General features: G+C 26.6%; 1 protein-coding gene across 1 annotated transcript in view; it reads left to right on the top strand.

Moving 5' to 3' along the window:
• The window catches only part of LOC111640734 (protein kinase C, brain isozyme-like), a 36,910-nt gene that overhangs the window by 6,954 nt on the left and 8,814 nt on the right, over positions 1-21,142 (top strand). Inside the window, exons 4-9 of the mRNA XM_023386779.1 lie at positions 9,422-9,578; positions 9,671-9,899; positions 11,948-12,088; positions 12,176-12,349; positions 12,499-12,590; positions 20,855-20,917. Of these exons, the coding sequence (XP_023242547.1) occupies positions 9,422-9,578; positions 9,671-9,899; positions 11,948-12,088; positions 12,176-12,349; positions 12,499-12,590; positions 20,855-20,917 (856 nt within the window). The remainder of the gene's footprint in view (positions 1-9,421; positions 9,579-9,670; positions 9,900-11,947; positions 12,089-12,175; positions 12,350-12,498; positions 12,591-20,854; positions 20,918-21,142) is intronic.

Genomic DNA, 21,142 nt, shown 5'->3' with positions numbered 1-21,142 from the left:
AAAATTAAATGTGCAGAGTTTTATGCCATCCACATACTGTATATGAGATGAGATGTGCATTCTGTTGTATGTGATGTTACATATGAATTTAGTCTTTAAAAGTGGGTTTAAGGCTAGAAAATACCAAAGTGGACTTAAGGAATCTCCCTGGAAAATGTCTTTCCTTATTAGTGTTTCATTTTTTTTTTTTTTTGATGTATGTGTTGTGAAGCCTTAGATGTAGTGTTGTTTTTCAGTGCTTCATTGTTTTTCTAGCTATTTTATGAGTGTTAGATCTATTTTGTTTAGATATCCTCATGATTATTAAATATATTATATGGAATGCTGTTGAATTCCTTCCTGTAATCTAAGTTGTGTGCTATGTGTAAGTTTATATGATATTTGTGCACTTATCATAGAATGATTGAATTTATGAATAACTGTTCTTTGCAACTCATATGGTTTCTGCAACAGCCTTTTTGTTGTTCAGTGAGAATGGTATATTGCAGGGCTGTGGAGTTGGAGTCGGAGTCGTGCAGTTTTGGTGTTTTGGCCGGAGTTGGAGTCGTCAAAAAATCCGCCGACTCCGACTCCCTTTTTACTTACCAACTTGTTATGTATATGAAACGGAGTCGGAGTCTGCTGGTAAGGAAAAGTCGGAGTTGGAGTCGGTAGATTTTTATGCGACTCCACAGCCCTGGTATATTGTTCATTCAGATGGTGTATGTTGTTCGTGATGCATGAAATGAGTATTTCCTAAAATGTAAGAAGACATGTTAATATATAGGTCTGTAGAGTTGTATTTGGGTTTTGTGTGGGTTTTGGGTTGGCCTTTGAAAGAATTTAGGTATATCTTGTGAATTGTTGACTGTGTGTATAAAATGCTTGGCTAGTTTTTGATGTAGTGACAAATATTTTTGTACCAGAAATTGTGAATGTTATCTTCTGTAAAAAGTGCTTTCCAACTGTGTAGTTTTTGTACTGTATTTTGGATTTTGTGTATGTTTATTTCAACACAGGGTATGATTGTTGTCTTGTGCATATTTTTCTTTTTCTTCCTTGATTCAGCTTGCTTCATTTTTGTATGGGATTGAATTGGACCAAAATTGATTAGACACTACTTGTGGATCATTCTTTGCTTCATTTCTCCCCATAGATCTTACTGGCATAGATAACCCTACAGAAACTTTTGCTCCTGCTGACATTGTTCTATGGTTTGAAACTACTAAGCTTACCCACCTTGACAAAGTAGTGACTAGCAAGAATAGTATTTTTATTCAATATGATTATCAAAGCACATTTTAAATAAGTATATATAANACTTCATTTTGTATTTTGTTGATGCTTTTATTCAGACATCAGAGTGATTACTTGTTACCATTTGAAATCAGGTAGGACTATGGTTAAATCAAGCAATTAAATTGTGTGTATGTCGGTAGGGCCAAGGTTGATTGACAGTCTATGTCATTAGTGATGAGTCACAAATTTGCCAACTGACGAGTTTGCTAGTTGGAGTTTTACAAGTTTCGAGTGTGTCACCCGTTGGGGAAATTATAAGCCAGTTTCCAATGCACTATAAGATTAAAATTGGTATTTACATTATCATGTAACATCATTGTAAATCTAGCTTTGTAGTTCTATTATGGAAAAATCTTCTCTACTTAGAATTTTAGGATTTTAGAGAGTGCATACACACCCTCTGTGGATCTGCCCCCCCTGATATACATTAAAACAATGATCCTTTTACAAAGTTTATTTTACTAAATTTTGTAAAAGCAAATGATCACTGTAATTACATACAAGTTTACATATGAAAAATTTATTTTTATATGAAGTTATTTGAGGGAGTATTTTTCAATCTCCAAGGTGGGTAATACCCTCGCAAACCCCCTCTGAAAGAAAGCATACACTCTCTTAATTATGCATGGAACTTGTTAATTGTTTTAAAAATTAAAGCATTTTGTATACAGGATTATTTATTTAATGACGACATTTTAAGTTTAGAAGAAAATTGGGCCAACTTAAATTAGAAGCAGTGGAAACTCTTCAAAATCACATTTGATGACTACATTAATGTTAATAATAATTTATCTTTTCTGTAACAAATTAACAACTGGAGATCTTTCTGTGAAACATGGTAACTGATATAGTTAATAGTGATGAACTTGTTATTGAATCAAGATGCATTGTATTAGTTACAGGTTCAGAGCAATTAAATATGTTACTCATTTACGTAATTTCATATATAATAAAACTGATGCTACCCAATTTATTTTTGATAAATTTGATAAAATTGAACTAAAAGTTAATCATTTAGAACTTGTTGGAAAGTGCCAAATTATCATTATTAATCCCTTTTTAAATAAATAAATGAAATTTATATTATTCTTCAATAGGTGAATATTTTATTTGGAACAAATGGGTTCACCTTATTGAGAATTGACTCTATTTAATTGCAATTATATGCATGTAGATAGAAGAGAATATGTTAAATAATATGATAAAATATATGAAAATTTCTTTGTACAATAAATATAATTTTTAACAAAACTTTTGTGGATATTTTGAATTAATACAAAAAAAAAAAAATTTCTATTTTATGAAGTAAAAAACTAAATAGATTTTAAAATTAAAAATAATTATGTATTTTTAAAATGTTAAAAGTAAATCAAGGTTATTGTCATATAATGCATTTCTGTTTTAATGTGAACTAATAAATTCATTAAAAATTGATTTAATTATTTTAAAACTAATTAAAACTTGAAAAGCATTACATTACTCAAATTTTCAAAAGTTAATCAGAAGTTGAATTACTTTAAAAGAAATGAACATAAAAATAATTTTAAAAAATACTTTAAATTTATAGAACAATGTGTTTTTCTATCCTAATCAATAATAAAATTATATAATTTTTATATATTAAGCAGAAATACATAGAATATAAACTAACTGGGAAATTTTTGTATAATTTTGATTTAATTATGTAATTATATTTAATCCTTCTATAGTTTATTTCAATTTAATTTTTTGAAACATACTATGCAATAACTAAGAAAAATTTTGTTCTAAAATATAAAAGGATAAATTCAAAATATACAAAACATAAATATAGATTTTGTTTATTATAACTTAAATACTTTGTGATTTATTGGAATAATGCACTTTATTTGTCTAAAAAATAAATAAATAAATAAATCAATTACAATATTATTATTTTATTTAAAATTATGTTGCTGAAATATTTCCTACTTGGTGTATACCAGTGCCTAGTGCTATGCTAGACCCCTGGTTCTCAATCCGTGGTCTGCAGAACTTGGTGCTTCGTGAAGCCACTTCAAGTGTTCTATGAAAAAATAAAATATACAATTAAAAATCGTTGCAAAAGAAAAATCGATACAATGTACTGTACAATAACTTTTGTATGGGAATGTAATGAGCAAACACCATACTAGACCGAGTGTGCTCTTGATTTCAAAAAAGATTGCTACCCCTGCTTTAAACCTGGGGTATTGTAGGTGTTCCACGACTTGTCAAAGTTTAGTGTTCCCTGATTTCAAAAGATTGAGAACCACAGTGCTAGACAAAGGTCAAATAATAGCTACGGGACCAAGCAAGGAAAAACTATTACTGTGATTATTTGCTGTTTGTTTATGTACTGTACAGCACTTGTATCTGTACTTACGGATTTTCTTAACTATATGATGTTTAGCACAATGTTTACTATGGCTGCTTTCTGTATCGTGATATATGTGCTGTTGTGAAGCTGTAATATTTCAAGACTTTTGTTATGTGTATGTAGTATGACATTTGTGGAAGAAAGTACTCTAGGTACCATAAGTACCTAGCTGTTCTCTACAGACTTTATTTTGTGGGTGAGTTCTGAGTATTTACTAATTTTTCAGTGTATGTTAGTTCCAAAGCCAGGAATAATCATTAGGGGCTAGATTTATAAATGAATGGTAATCTGAAAAAATTACTTTCTTTTCTAGCTGATGCTTTCTCTTTTCTAGGCCTATTAGCTACAGTCAATGTGTAAAAAAAGTAACAGTAGCTAGTGTTACCAACTGTCTGGTTTTCACCCGGACAGTCCAGGAATTGACTCGCTGTCTGGGTGAACTATTAATTTTGTCTGGGAATTTTGTAGAAATTGTGAAATTACAATGAAACAAAGTTTATACAAATTTATACTATTTTAACAGCGAAAGAACTCGCACTCGCTGAAACTCATCTGTAATTCTGCCATATTAGTCTGTTTACGCCAATGTGTAGTGCACAACCTGTCGTTGACCCTTTATTTTTTGCATGTATGATTGTACACATCTCTCCAACATCAAATAAAGCTAAGTCATCTGTACCTGTTATTAATTTAGGTTACTCCTACGCAAGTCCCTAGTCCCTAACTGTAACTGATTTAGACCCTCCATGCACGTTATTCTTCGCATTGTAAAATGACATTGCGCATGCACCAGGAACTTCTGTTTGAACAAACCTGACCTGCTGTCCAGGTCAGTGATTTTCAAAAGGTTGCAACACTAACAGTAGTCTAAATTAATGTGATGAAAGTGAAAGCATATACTGATGGCTGAGAGTGATACCTCATATCTACAAAATTCATATTGCAGTAAGAACTTGTGACTACTATATTATTACATTAAAAAATTAAATGTGCAGAGTTTTATGCCATCCACATACTGTATATGAGATGAGATGTGCATTCTGTTGTATGTGATGTTACATATGAATTTAGTCTTTAAAAGTGGGTTTAAGGCTAGAAAATACCAAAGTGGACTTAAGGAATCTCCCTGGAAAATGTCTTTCCTTATTAGTGTTTCATTTTTTTTTTTTTTGATGTATGTGTTGTGAAGCCTTAGATGTAGTGTTGTTTTTCAGTGCTTCATTGTTTTTCTAGCTATTTTATGAGTGTTAGATCTATTTTGTTTAGATATCCTCATGATTATTAAATATATTATATGGAATGCTGTTGAATTCCTTCCTGTAATCTAAGTTGTGTGCTATGTGTAAGTTTATATGATATTTGTGCACTTATCATAGAATGATTGAATTTATGAATAACTGTTCTTTGCAACTCATATGGTTTCTGCAACAGCCTTTTTGTTGTTCAGTGAGAATGGTATATTGCAGGGCTGTGGAGTTGGAGTCGGAGTCGTGCAGTTTTGGTGTTTTGGCCGGAGTTGGAGTCGTCAAAAAATCCGCCGACTCCGACTCCCTTTTTACTTACCAACTTGTTATGTATATGAAACGGAGTCGGAGTCAGCTGGTAAGGAAAAGTCGGAGTTGGAGTCGGTAGATTTTTACGCGACTCCACAGCCCTGGTATATTGTTCATTCAGATGGTGTATGTTGTTCGTGATGCATGAAATGAGTATTTCCTAAAATGTAAGAAGACATGTTAATATATAGGTCTGTAGAGTTGTATTTGGGTTTTGTGTGGGTTTTGGGTTGGCCTTTGAAAGAATTTAGGTATATCTTGTGAATTGTTGACTGTGTGTATAAAATGCTTGGCTAGTTTTTGATGTAGTGACAAATATTTTTGTACCAGAAATTGTGAATGTTATCTTCTGTAAAAAGTGCTTTCCAACTGTGTAGTTTTTGTACTGTATTTTGGATTTTGTGTATGTTTATTTCAACACAGGGTATGATTGTTGTCTTGTGCATATTTTTCTTTTTCTTCCTTGATTCAGCTTGCTTCATTTTTGTATGGGATTGAATTGGACCAAAATTGATTAGACACTACTTGTGGATCATTCTTTGCTTCATTTCTCCCCATAGATCTTACTGGCATAGATAACCCTACAGAAACTTTTGCTCCTGCTGACATTGTTCTATGGTTTGAAACTACTAAGCTTACCCACCTTGACAAAGTAGTGACTAGCAAGAATAGTATTTTTATTCAATATGATTATCAAAGCACATTTTAAATAAGTATATATAACTTTTTAAATATCAGAAAATATGTATTTTTAAATATTCTGTAAGATTTTAACGGTTTAATTTTCTAATATACTGTGTAAGTGATATTTCTTTCTAATGTGTTTAGTTTTATTTTTTATTTATTTCTATAAACTGCATTTATAAATAAGAATTAATATTAGTGTTTAAATTCACAATAATTTAATTCAAATAATGTAAAGTATATTATATCTGGAAAGTTATTATACATGTTTAAACTGAACTGTCTTTATATAAATAAATATTAACAATAATAACATAAAATGTTGAAAACAAAATAATTTATTAGAAACAGATAAAATATTTTAACTTTTCAGTTGTTTTATTTAAATTAATAAAATTAGTAAATCAGAAATAAAAATATATATAGCCTTATTTTTATTTCTGAACATCAATTTACCTTTAAATATCAAATCATTTTAAAGACAACACTTGAAAATGAATTGTGATTGCATAAATTTAAAAAATTATATCTCATTTCTAATGATAAGATTGCCCTTTCTATATTGCATAAAGTAAAAATTCCAAATGTTATATACAATTCATTAAGTTTTAGTTGTAAAAATCATTTTGTAATAGATTCATTAAAATTTGACAAATGTTTAATCAATATATACTAATATAAAATAATCGAAGGTAAAGAATAAATTAATTCTCAAAAAATTGAATACTGGTATTCAATTTTTCACCTGATGATGATAGCTTTAAGCTATTCGAAAGTGCTTGTGAACTCTTTTATTTGCTAAAGGTCACCGTTCATAACGCCACAACACGCTAGCGAAATTACTTTATAAAGTTAAATGTTGGTGTGAAGTGTACTTTTCTTTTATTAATTCTCAAAAAAATGTACCAAAAAGAAAACATTTCAAAAATATTGTTTTATTATATAATATAAATTTTAAAATCCTCAATATTTTAAAATGTTTTTTAAAAGATGAGAAAAACAACTTTTTGAAAATATATTATACAAATTATGATTCTTAAAAACTGCTATTTTTGCAATATATATATATATATATATTACCTTTACTTCCAAATATTAAATTAATTTAATACATATTACATTTTATAGTTAATTTGGAATTTTTTAATTCATAATTTAAAAAAATTTTTAACAATATATTTTAATTTTTAAAATACTGTATTCTAAATAATTTAGAATACAGTATTTTAACTATATATAAACTATGAAACATTTTGAAAATTTTAAAATGATTGTTGAACTGTATCAATACTAATTATTATTATAATTTTTTTAACTTTGAATTAGTAATAGTTTATGCCAGAATTCACTTATATATTTCAAATTTACCATACAATTTTAAATTGAATAATGTATCATTTATTCTACACTTGAATGTTGTATTATTATTTAAAAATTTTTTGCTTTCCTTATTATCTTAACCAGGGCTGTGGAGTCGGAGTCGTGGAGTTTTGGTGTTTTAGCCGGAGTCGGAGTCGTCAAAAAATCCACTGACTTCAACTCCCTTTTACTTACCAACTTGTTATGTATATGAAACGGAGTTGGAGTTGGAGTCGGTAGATTTTTACGAAACTCCACAGCCCTGATCTTAACATTTAAATTAAATGACAAATAGGAACTCTATATACTTAGTAACATTATATATCCAAATAATAATTTATAGTAGTATTTTGATATTATAAAACAAAAAGTGAAGAATAAAAATAATGAAATGTGAATATAATTAAATTTTCTAAAGATTAGAGATTACAGAAATTTTAATAATTGTCAGTATTAAATGAAATGTGTATTGAAAATAAAATTTAATAAAAACAGACTTAAAAGATTATTTAATTATAAAATATATTGAAATATTATGATATGTATATATATATTTCAAACAGTTTTTTCTGGAGTTTTAATGTTTTTATAAATTAAAAATATACAGTACTGTAGTAATGGATTTTATTAACAAAATGCATTTTGATGAAACAAATAAATAAAGTATATTTATCTGTTGATTTTTTCTTATTTATTAAAAATCATATGTTCCTTTGAATTCAAAATTTGTAAATTCCAGCTCCAATAGTGTATGGTATGGTATAGTTGTGATTAAAAAGCTCATAGTTGGATTTCAGAATCATACCAGTGGTCCAGTGCTTGATGATTACTATAGAGATTAGACATTTGACAGATTCCTTTGATGTTCTTTGCTCTTTGTCTTTGTCTAGCATGCTTACTTTTAAAAAAAATTAGAGTAAATTCTAAAATCATATTATTAATATATATCAGTGGAAGAAGCTGTTGTGCAAATTTAAATCAATTCTATTCTTTAATGTAGTGATTTTAAAAATTAATAAGAGATTGTCTGTTTAATTACATTTTACAGTTTAAACAAAACCTTTATAACTTATTTAATTCAAATAATTTTAGTGGAACCATATCATTGACAAAAAATATATTAATGAAGAAAATTGTATAAGCATACTTAAGCTGATAACAAGTCTAAATATCTTTCAATCTTTTAACTTCTCTATTATTACCTGTGTTATTATTATTATCAATATTTGTGTTTTTCTGTAAAGGCTTGTTATGTTAGAAAAATTAATTATTACAAATTAATTGTTTCCATTTATAAATTTGAAGATCAGTATCAATACAACAACAACCCAAATATATCAGGTTATTGTTTACTATGTATATACTGTATATCATGCTGGCAACATGCATTAAAGCAGTGTTTCTCAACATGGGTGATATCGCCCCATGTGGGCGTTTTTTCTATGTTGAGGGGGCTACGAGTAACAATTTATATTTTGGGGGAGCGAAAAACAATTTTCTGGGTGATATAGTAAAACATTATATTAAGAATAATTAGATATTTTATTCGTTATATCTTACAATAATTAAACAAATAACATTATACTAGTCACTAGTCTAATCAATGAAGTACGAATTTGGCATTAGCCTTGGCCCTTGGCATCGGAATTTTGAACTGAAGGAGTGATACTACGTAACAGTTTTATTGAAGGGGGCGACGATTTTTTAGAGGTTGAGAAACACTGCATTAAAGCATAAGTTGGCTGAGAGCCATAGAGGACACAATATGCCATCCTCAGTCTGTATGGTTATATCTAAATTAATAGTTCTGAAAGTGAATCAGATGGCGGTCTGGATAGTGTAACTGGCAATGCATCTATAGGATAAGCAGGAGTTGCGAGTTTGAGTTTCACTCTAGACCAAGTCTTTACTTCCAAAATGTTCCAAGTTTAAAATTAATTGCACTCTAATTTTAAATTTATGAAGAGATAGTAGCCTAACTGTCTACCTATAGCCAAGTTAATATGTTATCTAATTAGTAATTGCCTTAATATAGTGGTAGATGATCTAGTAGATCATTTGGTAAGATTAATACTAAAATAGAGTTCGATGATTCAGAATATATTTTTACTAAATAATTTGTTTTTCATAGTAATAGTTTTACTATAAAGTTAATTTTTTTATTTAATAGTACGGCAAGCAAAGAATCTTATTCCAATGGATCCAAATGGATTATCTGATCCTTATGTCAAATTGAAATTGATCCCTGGTAATGGAGATTCAGCAAAAAAGAAAACAAAGACTATCAAAGCTTGTCTAAATCCACAATGGATGGAAACACTTATTTTGTAAGTAACATTTTGGCAGATAAATAAATGCAATTATATTAATTTTGTTTTTATTAATTTGAGGAATGATTTAATATTTTTCATTTCTTAAGAGATTTAAAGCCCGAAGATAAAGATCGAAGGCTTTTAATTGAAGTTTGGGATTGGGACAGAACCTCTAGAAATGATTTTATGGGTTCTCTCTCATTTGGAATTTCTGAAATTATGAAAAATCCTACTCAGGGGTGGTATAAATTATTAACTGCTGAAGAAGGAGAATTTTATAATGTGCCTGTTCCGTCTGATGGTAGTGATATTGCAGAATTTCAGAAGCAAATGAAAGTAAGAAAAATAAATTACTGGTATTTGATTCTTTAAACTTTAATTTTTGCTTTGTTTTAGATTTTACTCATTTATCTATTTAAATAATCAGAAATAATTGCTGTAAATCTTTAGTTGAATAATTAATCAAATTAATTATAATTTATATCATTTGAGAGTTTTTTCAAAAATTGATAATTATGCAATCGTACATAATTAATGCTTAAACTTATCATCTTTTAACTGCATATAAACCAAGTCTGATAGTAATAAACAAATAAACTGTTGAATTTTAATTGGGCTACAACATAATTAATGAATTATAAATATATTACACAATTTGGACAAAAAAGTAGGTGGTTTAGCCACTATCTACTTTTTAGTGCAAATTTTTTAATATCTTTTTAATTAATTAGCAATATCATATTATAGCCTTACTTAAAATCTAATGATATCATTTGTTTATTATCATCCATAACTCAATAATTAGAAATTTAGATTGGCATAACTGATATATATTTTTGCTATTAATTAGCAAGATTTGGAAAGAAACATATTCATCTTGGTTGCGTCTTGTTCTCTATTATAAAAAAGGTTGTTTTATTGGTGTGAATGGATATGCATATCCGTTCACACCAATAAAACAACCTTTTTCCTCTGAAAATGTTACTGTGTGATATGTTTTCAATGGCAACATTGTGCTAAGAAAATACAAATAAGCATATTCATAGTTTCAAATTTACATACCATGAATTTTCTTGTTTGTTGGAATTTGTTTCTAAATTCTGAAATTTTATTAAATTGTAATAGTTCAAAAATATATAATTGAAAGCTCTTAACTTGTAATTTTGAAAAAAGCTGAGTTCATGGCCAAGAAAAGCTGAAAGCCAAAACTTTAATTGAAATGTGATGGTTTTGAAATTTGATTGCATTCTCTAGTGTATGGGGTACAGAAATGATAATCTTATTTAACAATTTATTTTATTTTATTACAATCATGTTTTGTACTTTCAATCATTTTGCACTCATTACACAAGAACATCAAGAGGAGAAGAGCTGGGGATTTTTCCCTGGACCAGAGAAAACTTACGGACATGTGGTGATTCCTACCCTGTATAAAATTAATGTTTTTGTTTTACTAACAGAAAATAAAATCTTTAAGACTTCTATTTATTAATAAAGAAACACACTCTGTATTTCATTTGTTCAAAAACTAGAGGTCTTACTAAGATGCAAAAGGGACCTGCTCTACTCCAGGCCCCATACAAGCTCTTGATGGCCCTGCTCACATAGTAGTGTAGAATTGCAATTTCCAAATATAGGGTCCCAACCATAGAGAGGATTACCAATTCTTATATGATTGTGTAGAGATATTTGCTTAAAAAATTTTAAGCAGAGGAATAATGTTTATGAAAAAGTCTCTAAAAATATCTATCAATTGAGTGTTGTCTATATTTTTTATCAATCACAATCAACAAAAAGCTAGTGGATTTGTGTGTGTTTATTAACAGTGTCATAATTAATATATGAAAAAGAAATAATTACCAGTATTCAAAAACAATTGAAAAGAAAGCAAATATGTTGCAGAATTTTTAAAATATGGATTTTCCTATAAGAAAATTAATGATGAGCTTATGATGAGCCTTATGTATGTATTTTTTTTATATAATTTGTAGTAAAACTTGTTTTTGCAGCTTCAAGCTCTTAAAGACATTTGGAAACAAATCATTAATGTATGTTCAAAATGCTATTATATTTTTTGAAAGAAAACCATCCAACTCCTTCAAATAATTTGAAAAAAAAAATTTATTATTAAAATCAAGTAAAAAATGAAACAATGCTTTTAAGATTAATAATTGGAAGAATTGGTAAAAAAAAAAGGTGGACAAATGCTAAACATAACATGTATTCAGATAGCATTCTTGAAAAGCTAATTGTCCTCACAAAACATGGATGGTTGAGAACTGTGATAATGATATCATTATTAATTCAATTAGTTATAATTTATTAAATAATTATATATTTATTTACAAAAATGTAGTAATAAATATTATTTTTTATATTTATAGTCCCGATTATCAGTTGAATCTAAAAAAATAGAAAGAGTTACAGCTACTACTGATATTCCTCATAATATGAGTAAGCAAGATATTATAAGAGCATCTGATTTTAATTTTATTATGGTTCTTGGCAAAGGGAGTTTTGGTAAGGTAAATATTTTAAAATTATAAAAATTTATTTAATATTTATTGTGTTTTAAATAATAATTATAAAAATTATTACATATATTTATTTAGGTAATGTTAGCAGAAAGGAAAGGAACAGATGATTTGTATGCAATTAAAATTCTAAAAAAAGATGTTATCATTCAAGATGATGATGTGGAATGTGCCATGGTAGAAAAGAGAGTTCTAGCATTGGCCAACAAGCCTCCATTTTTAGTTCAGCTTCATTCCTGCTTTCAAACAATGGTAATTTATAAATTTATAAATAAAATTAATTATTAATTAATTTTAGAACAGATCAAATTTCCATTCTGTTTAAGATGATGATATTAAAATGTTAAAAGCAAAAGACATATTTTGATCATTTATACTGGTACTAATTTAAAATTTTACAGGATCGTCTTTATTTTGTAATGGAATATGTTAATGGAGGAGATCTGATGTTTCAAATTCAACAAACAGGAAAATTTAAAGAACCTGTTGCTGTGTATGTATTATTTTANGCAATGATTTTTTTTTTTTTTTTTTTTCTTTTCTTTTAGATTTCATTTGCTAATTGTTCAGAGTTTTTAAAAAAAAAATGATTATATAAAATCAATAAATGATTGTCTTAATTAAATATAACTGATTTTCTGTAACATAATTTGTTTTGAATTTACTGAGTTTTAGTAATAGTTGATGATAATATTTCATCAAAAATCAACTTATTTATAAATATATCTGCTGATTCGTAAGAGGAAAAAATCTAAACTTATATGAAATTGACAAATTTTAAATTAAAATAAAGACAAATTAAAGTTAGTTCATTTATTGTACATTTTTTGATTTAGCAGTTTTAGAAATATCGATAAACAATAAAATGCAATTGACAGTTACAAACTTTAAACTTAAAAATACAAATTAACATAACTAACATAAAAACTTTTTATATAATCATTATTATTTATTATCATAATCATTCTTTTTTTAATGAAGTTAATATGATGATATTTATTTTAAATTAATTTTAATAGCAATTCTAAAATAAGTACAATGTTTTTTTTTTCTTTTAATAAAGTTAAATAATATATTTTTGTAAATATTAAGGTGAAACATAAAACTTATATCTCCTCATTAATATATTTCATATTCATGATTACACACATTATTGAATACATTTTCTAAATGAAATAGTTTAGATATTTATTACCGAACTTTATGTTTTTAACTTTTTAAATCTTTTTTATAAATTAATAAGTATTAAATTTACTAACCAAAAAGTAAAAAAGCATTCTAAATGAATTTGTTATTAAATGCTTTTTGGAGATGGGTACTTGTGATTGAAAATGTTAAAATGTGCTTGTTTTTAATTTGAGAGCATCTACTTTATTGGTATTATCAGCACCACAACACCTTTCTCACACTTTCAGCAATAAGTGTTTTTTATTATCCTGAACGTTTTCAGTCTCTTTCAGAGGCCTGCTTCAAGTTACAATTTGTTTTTGTAGTATTTTGAATGTTGGTCAAGTTTGTTTTTTTAAAGTTTAAAATGTTAATGAAGTACAACAAAAAAGAACTGTAATCTGAAACAGGTTTTTAAAAGAGACCAAAAATGTTCAGATTTAGCAATAAGTATTTTTTTTTATTAACGTGTGAGAAAGGTGTGGTGGTATTAATTATTATGTTCCAGCTGCCATAAAATGACATTTTGGAATTATCAGTCTTGATCATATTCTGATTGAAAGACAGATAATAAAAAAGAATTGCTTTATTACTTGTATGTTTTTTAATTATTAAAGATTTTTTCCTTGCTGTTTTATTAGTCTATTTTTATAAACATTATCTTTGAATTTATTGAAATTTATGTAAATTTCTTACTTTTGAATAGAATGAAATGTTTTATTGTATGTATATTAGCTATACTTCAATTAGACAAATGATGGCTGTTTCAAGCTGTTGTATTAATTAAATCCAAATTGAGGAGAAATTGAGTAAATATTAATTAATTCAAGTTTTTGTAATCAATAAGATGACTAACACGCCAAATTAATATATAATAACAAAAGTAAAAACACTGAGTTCAGCGTTACATGCATACGTTTTTTTATCACAAGCGCTTTCAACGAACTTATAGTCGTCGTCCTCAGGGGAATACAGATATTTACCGAAAAATTTTAAACAGAAATCATCGAATGCAGAATAGAACGCATAAAATAAAATTTCTGTTTAAAATTTTTCGGTAAATATCTGTATTTGCCTGAGGACGACGACTATAAGTTCGTTGAAAGTGCTTGCGATAAAAAAACGTATGCATGTAACGCTGAACTCAGTGTTTTTACTTTTGTTATTAAATTCAACTTTTTTAATGCAAAATACATCTCTTAAAAATTACAATAGATATTTTAATTAAAATAATACTATAACAATCTAGTAGTCAATATTGAAATTATTCAGTATCAACTTTTAGATAAGAATTGATCATATATTGATTAAAGTTGATCATTATGCTATTAGGATTTTGTATTGAATCAGTTATTGTGTATTTTAATTATCAACACATACAAACAAAGAACTGATTTAAATTGTAGAACAGTTTTTGGTAAAAAAGTATTCTTTGCATTTAACCTCATTTAATTTTGTTCTTCAAACTGAAATTTACTCTTAAGATGAAATTTATGAAAATACAGTGGTGCCTTGTATAACGTACGCCTAGAAAAATGGATGCTGTGAACAATGGACTTTCTGTTTGGCCATTACGTGACTCGAGCAACAGACTGGCTGCGAACAATGGACTTTCCGTTTGGCAGTTAAGTGAGGCGAACAACGGACTTTCTGCAAACAAGTGCGAATGATGTTTCCACTCTTTTGCCGTTGCCAATGACAATCTGCTATTTTTATAATATATTAGTATTATTAGAATATATTATTAGTATATCTGAAGTACAGAGCTCTTGTTGGGATTTGGCTTGCTCCCTTGTTTATTATGTACACCACCTCAGTGCAGGGTATTTACATTTATTCAAGTGTTGTTCAAATCATGGCTTCTAAAAAAACAGAAAGGTGATTTCAATTGAAACAAAGCAAGAAATCATCAGAAGGAGTGAAAGTTGACAAAAACTTTCTTGTCAAATGGGGAGAGGTTCAGGAGTTTACCAACACTCATTATCCAAACAGAGCTGAGGCCAACAGGATCAATGATCTCTACAATGACACCCTTGACCGTCATTTCCGACAAGTGTTGAAGAACAGAGAGAAACAGACCACCTTGGACATGTTTTTCAAGAAGTCAACTGCCAAGAAACAAAGGATGAAACAAGAGGAGTTGACCCTGCAAGCCCCTGTAGCCTCTCCTGAATCTGACTCCGATTAAAAAACAATAAAAAGAGACCTGCTGCAATGTGTAAAAAGTCTGTATCTGTATGAATGTGTGAAGAAAGTGTTCCTCCACCTCCTCCTCACAACATATGACTATCCAGCATAATTGGTGACTGCTCCATTTTCATTTTTTTTTATGGTACAGTATGGTTATTTTATGCTGCGGAATGAATTATATGTTTTAACATGTATTTCTATGGGAAAATGCGTTTCATATAACGGACTTTTCACTTAACAGACATGCACCTGGAACGGATTAAGTACATTATATGAGGCACCACTGTATTTCCATTTGATTTTATGTTCAAATTTTATATTCATGAATGATTTTGGAAGATCCAGCTTATTTAGTATTAAGGAAAGCCTGAGGAAGAACCCAGAAGAGGTTTTGAAAATGTTTGTTATTCAAGAGTTAATTGTAATTTGCACCAGTTATTGGTTGTAGTGAGTCTTATTTTATATACATCCCAGTGTGGTTTGCAGATATATATTTCCATCATTCATTTACAGTAACAATGCATAACAACATCAACATTGTTACTACTGTGCTAACATAGTAACACAGCATTATTTTGTGTTGTCAGACAAGATCTAAAAAAAAAAAAAAAAATGCTATTACAGTAGCTACTATGCTAACACAATAGCAACTGTGCATACTCATACTGTGTATTCATGAAATTTGATCATTCATTCGATTACAAGATTGGAACTTAATTGTTCTATTACTGAATGTGAGATACATATTTCATAGCATTTTCAATTTAAAAAATCAGTCCTAAAACTTCTAAAACATATCTTATAATTTGATATACACATATGAGATATATCACATGATAAATATTTCAGACTAGTTTTCATTAAAACAAATTAATAATTTAAATATTCCTTATTAGTTTTTACACAGACAAGATCTCAAGGAAAATGCTATTAATATGAATATAAATTTATGTAGATGACTGTCATGCATGATTAATCAAAAATAAGAAAAGATAAATGTAACAAAATATATATTTNCCCTTATAGCTATCGAGACGCAACCACCATAGTGCACGAATGGAGACTTGGGGCTACTACCACATACAAACACCATTCATGTGCGATGTGTAGTTTTGGCTGAAAAGTGAAATATAGGGACACACACGTCCATTTTTATATATATATAGATGTAGTGATAAATGTTTGAATCAAGAATTAACAATATAAAGTTAAAAAAAAAAAAGGAAAAATAAAACAATTTCTTTTGAATTTGATCATCTGTTTAAAAAATTTTTATACATTTTATGCAAATTTAGGTTGATAAATTAGATTATTACTATCTGACATGATATCATTATAATTTCCTATTAATTTATAATTTGATGTATTTAATTAAATTCTTAAATTAACAAGAATTTAGTTATATTTATAAATATAATTTATATATAATGGAGTTTATAATAATTGAATTTATAATTCAAATATTATAAATTCTATATTTGAATCAAATATGTGAATTGTAATGTACAAAAAATAGAAAAAAATGATCAAATTTGAATTATTTAGAAAAATATTAGCATTTATTTCGAATATTTTTAAATATCAGTATGAAGTCTATTCTCAATTATTATAAAATAAACAAATAAAATAGAAAAATTAAATATTTTAAAAATTACTTAATTTTTAAAATATTTATGTTATGTTAAGAAAAACGTAGTTGAGGAAACTGGTTAATGAAGATTAATTGTTGTATTGTATTTATTAATTTCAATTTGGTATTCAAACTTTTCATAAAGTTTTCCTAATTCTATTTATAACTTATATTTTTCTGAAAATTACTTAAATATTTATACATGTATTCTATACTTCATGAATTAGTTAGAACTATATATATTTAAAAGTTGTTCTTTGCATATTTTATGAAAGTTTTTCTGTACTGTGATCAATTTTGCATTGCATTCAAGACATTTCAAAATAAAATTTTTATCAACTTCTTTAAATTTAAAGTTATCACTATTCTAATCAACATTGGTTCCTGAAGACGGCATGAACATTGCTAGCACTTTCATGAGATACCTGGATTAATAGGACATAAAAATTTATACAGGAATGAATAATTAATAAATTTCTACTGCCATTATATATGAATACCTATGATTATAGTTTTTTTAATACTGTTGGATTAATGTAATAAATGAATATAACTTTAAATATTAAAAATCTAATTGTAAAAAATTTGGTTTGCTTTATATTGGGCTAGTTAGATTTAGAAATAAGTGCATCATAAATGGTTCATTTCTACATCAGACTCTAATCAAATGCCAGAAAATTTGTATTTACTTATAAATTTTATATCATTAAATGCTCAGAACTAAATATATTTAGTAACATCAAAAACATAAAAGAAAATTAAATTTAGGAGTAATATAAATTTGATACCTTTTCAAGTTTATTAAGAAATCAAGCCAATTATTGTGCTTCTCTGTAATATTGATAGAAAGAATGATTTTCTTGAACTATGTAAAGAGCCTGTAGCTATTCAAATTAATTTAATCTCATTAATGAGCTTTATTAACAAATTACTTGTAATTTGTTAATAATACTTCATACTTAATGTTTGTTAATAATAAGTATAAAACTTCATACCAATGAAAATCCATAAATTGTTGAAATACTTTTGATTTTTTTCAAAAAATTAATATTTACAACAATTTATGCATTTATAAGGAATACTTGCTGTACCTTATGTATGCTGTGTGCAAGAAGTTTTGATGCACCCCAGGCTTGCTAATCAATGTATAAATAGTGTAAATTTTACACCCATTTTCTCTAAACATCCTCGTGTGGCTGCACAGTTTGATTATACTCAGAACCACCATTGGATTATATGCTAAATAAATTTATAATGAAATCAAGTAATGTAAATAAGAAATGGTAGCTACATCAATCAACAGAATAAACTTATATTTCTTTATTATTATGTATAGATTTTTAATTGAAACACCTGATTATACTACATTGTACATTACTTGGAAATTGGAAGATAGATTGTTAGTTAAATAATGCTGTTTTAGTTTTCATTTTGTTTTAAAACTGATTAAACATGATAATTTAGTCCTACAATTCAAATGATAAAATAAATAAATATTAGCAAATATCAATATTACAAATGAGTATTTATTCTGATCTTAAATCTGAAAGCTGAATGATTACTTTATATAAATATTTGTTTCATCACATTTACATTATGTATTTATTTAATGTATATAAGTAATTGATGGTAATAAATTTTTTCAATTATGTTATTGCTTTGCTTGAACTTTGGATATTGAATAATTTTAATACAAAAAAATACATTATATTTTATATCAAATGCCACATTTTCTATCAAAATGATTTTATGTAAGCCTTTAAAAAAATAATTTAATTTAATTGAAATATCGAATCTTCATAAACAGTTTACATTGAGTGAAAATAATAGAAAAATTATCAAAAACATATAAAACTAAGCTAATTGCATGTTATATTTTAAATGATTGGATGATTTTTATTTGGTATTTTTTACAACATCGATTTCTTTCTTTTCTTTATCTATTTTTAATCAGAATAAAAAATTTTTTCAAATGTTAGTATTTCTAATTTTTGATTTCAGAATATTAGAAATTTCAAAGTTATCAATGATCTTAAGAGGAATTATTACAGATATTTTGTCTTTAAGTGTAAAGTAAGATCATTTATTATTATTTTTTTAAAAGCAAATTTTTGTTTTCTTTCCTGGAAAATGTTTGGTTTGGTTTTATGGTAAAATTTCTGGAATTGGCATCAGTTCATATTTTATTATTTTTGAGATATCTCTTTATTTTTTTACTAAAATAATAAATACAGTCAACCCCCTATAACACTGTTGATAATTCTGTTTTATATGAATTCCATGTTGTACAAGTTACTTAGATTTTACAATACATGTGCCTGGCTGTGAACGGCTCTCGTATTTGTAAAATCGAAATGACTCGTACAACATGGAATTCATATAAAACGGAATTATCAACAGTGTTATAGGGGGGTCGACTGGTATATTTAAATTATTAAATCTTATTTTTGATAAGTTATTTTCCTATGATTATTATTTCCATTTTCTGTCCTGTTTTGTTAATGTAAATTAATATTAACAAAACAGATTCAAATATAAAAGCCAGATAATTTAAGTTTCTTATAATAAGAACATTTTTAAATTTTGATTTACTCTTTATTAACCTAAACTTCTATTGTTTATTTGTTTAACACTACAGCTTTTAAGGATTATTTTTTTTAAAGAACCCTGAACATTTTTAAATTTTGATAAGGAAAAATTATCATAAAGTACATTAATAATAAACACTAATTTTTTTAAAGTTGAAGGTTATCATCTTTATTCACAGCTGCAAACTTTCTTGATTTGGTGAGATTTTCTTGCTCTTTTCTCTCTAACATATTGTCATTTTTCTGTAAATTTTTACAAAAGTTTCCTTATTTGAGAAAATTTTGTGATATTAAAACTTATTTTAATCATATTTCAAATTTAATCACTAAATAGATAATATTGTTTGTGCAAAAATGCAAANATTAATGTTTTAATGCTTCTAAAAATATTTCAATATAATTTAAGTTTTAATCATTATTTTTTTTATTCAAAAATAAACAGAAAGTATATTAAATTTACCAAGTATTAAATATTGAAAAAAATATAAAATTATATATCATTCAATTTTTGTAGAATAGAGATTTTATTGCAATGCTACTAAAACTATAAATAATGCTTTTATATATATGTGTGTATCTATAATAAATTAATTATTTTTAGTGCATTTATATTGCGTATTCTTGAAATTTCTGTAATGTGTTATTTAAATATTATAGAAATCTGTATTTATCTTTCATCTAAAGAACCTACTAAAATATATTTTGACAAACTATAATGAATGTAAAATACCCGATCCTAATTATATACCTGGCTAGATGCCTTCAGACTTGCGGCATATCAAATAATCAACAGTATTTAACGGAGGCTGTTCAATAATTTGGTTTTGTATGCGAATATAAATAGTCGTTACAAATATATAAATTTAATATTGTAATTTAATCTATTATTATTATTAAATAATAAAATAAATCTGAACTATTTTAAAACATTTTATTTTAAATTCTTCTAATTAATTTTAATTATGTTGCATATTTTTATCATGTTTTAAGACATTTATGATTCAAGGCTGAAAAAACATTGAATGTGAATAATTACTGTATATAATTTTTAATGAGATTATTATAGTTTAAAAATATTTTAGTAGATTTTTATTTTCAGAAAAATTCTATTTAGTAAATGATTTTAAATGATGATTGTGTTTTTTTGTGCAATTATATTTAATTTGTTAACTTTTATTTTAGATTTTATGCAGCTGAAATTGCCATAGGATTATTTTTTCTTCACAGTCGAGGTATTATATACAGGTAATAAGATGCTTTATTTTTTTGTAAACGAGTAAAAGATTTGTATTTCTTTATTTCTTAAGAATACTTTCATTTAAAATAGTTGAAGTGTGTCCAAATGGCAAAAGTATTTATGGAAGTAAATGTACATTTGCTATTATTAAATTTGAACAAATTAATAATAAAAATATTTGTGCAAAATTCATTTTAAAATATAAAAATGAACATAGAAGTTTACTGTACAGG

Source organism: Centruroides sculpturatus, unplaced genomic scaffold (assembly GCF_000671375.1).
Source record: "Centruroides sculpturatus isolate CEXI.00-Female unplaced genomic scaffold, Cexi_2.0 scaffold1465, whole genome shotgun sequence".
In the NCBI taxonomy this organism is placed as follows: Eukaryota; Metazoa; Arthropoda; class Arachnida; order Scorpiones; family Buthidae; genus Centruroides; species Centruroides sculpturatus.
The sequence above is the reverse complement of the archived record's forward strand: the minus strand, read 5'-3'. Positions and strand labels throughout refer to the sequence as shown.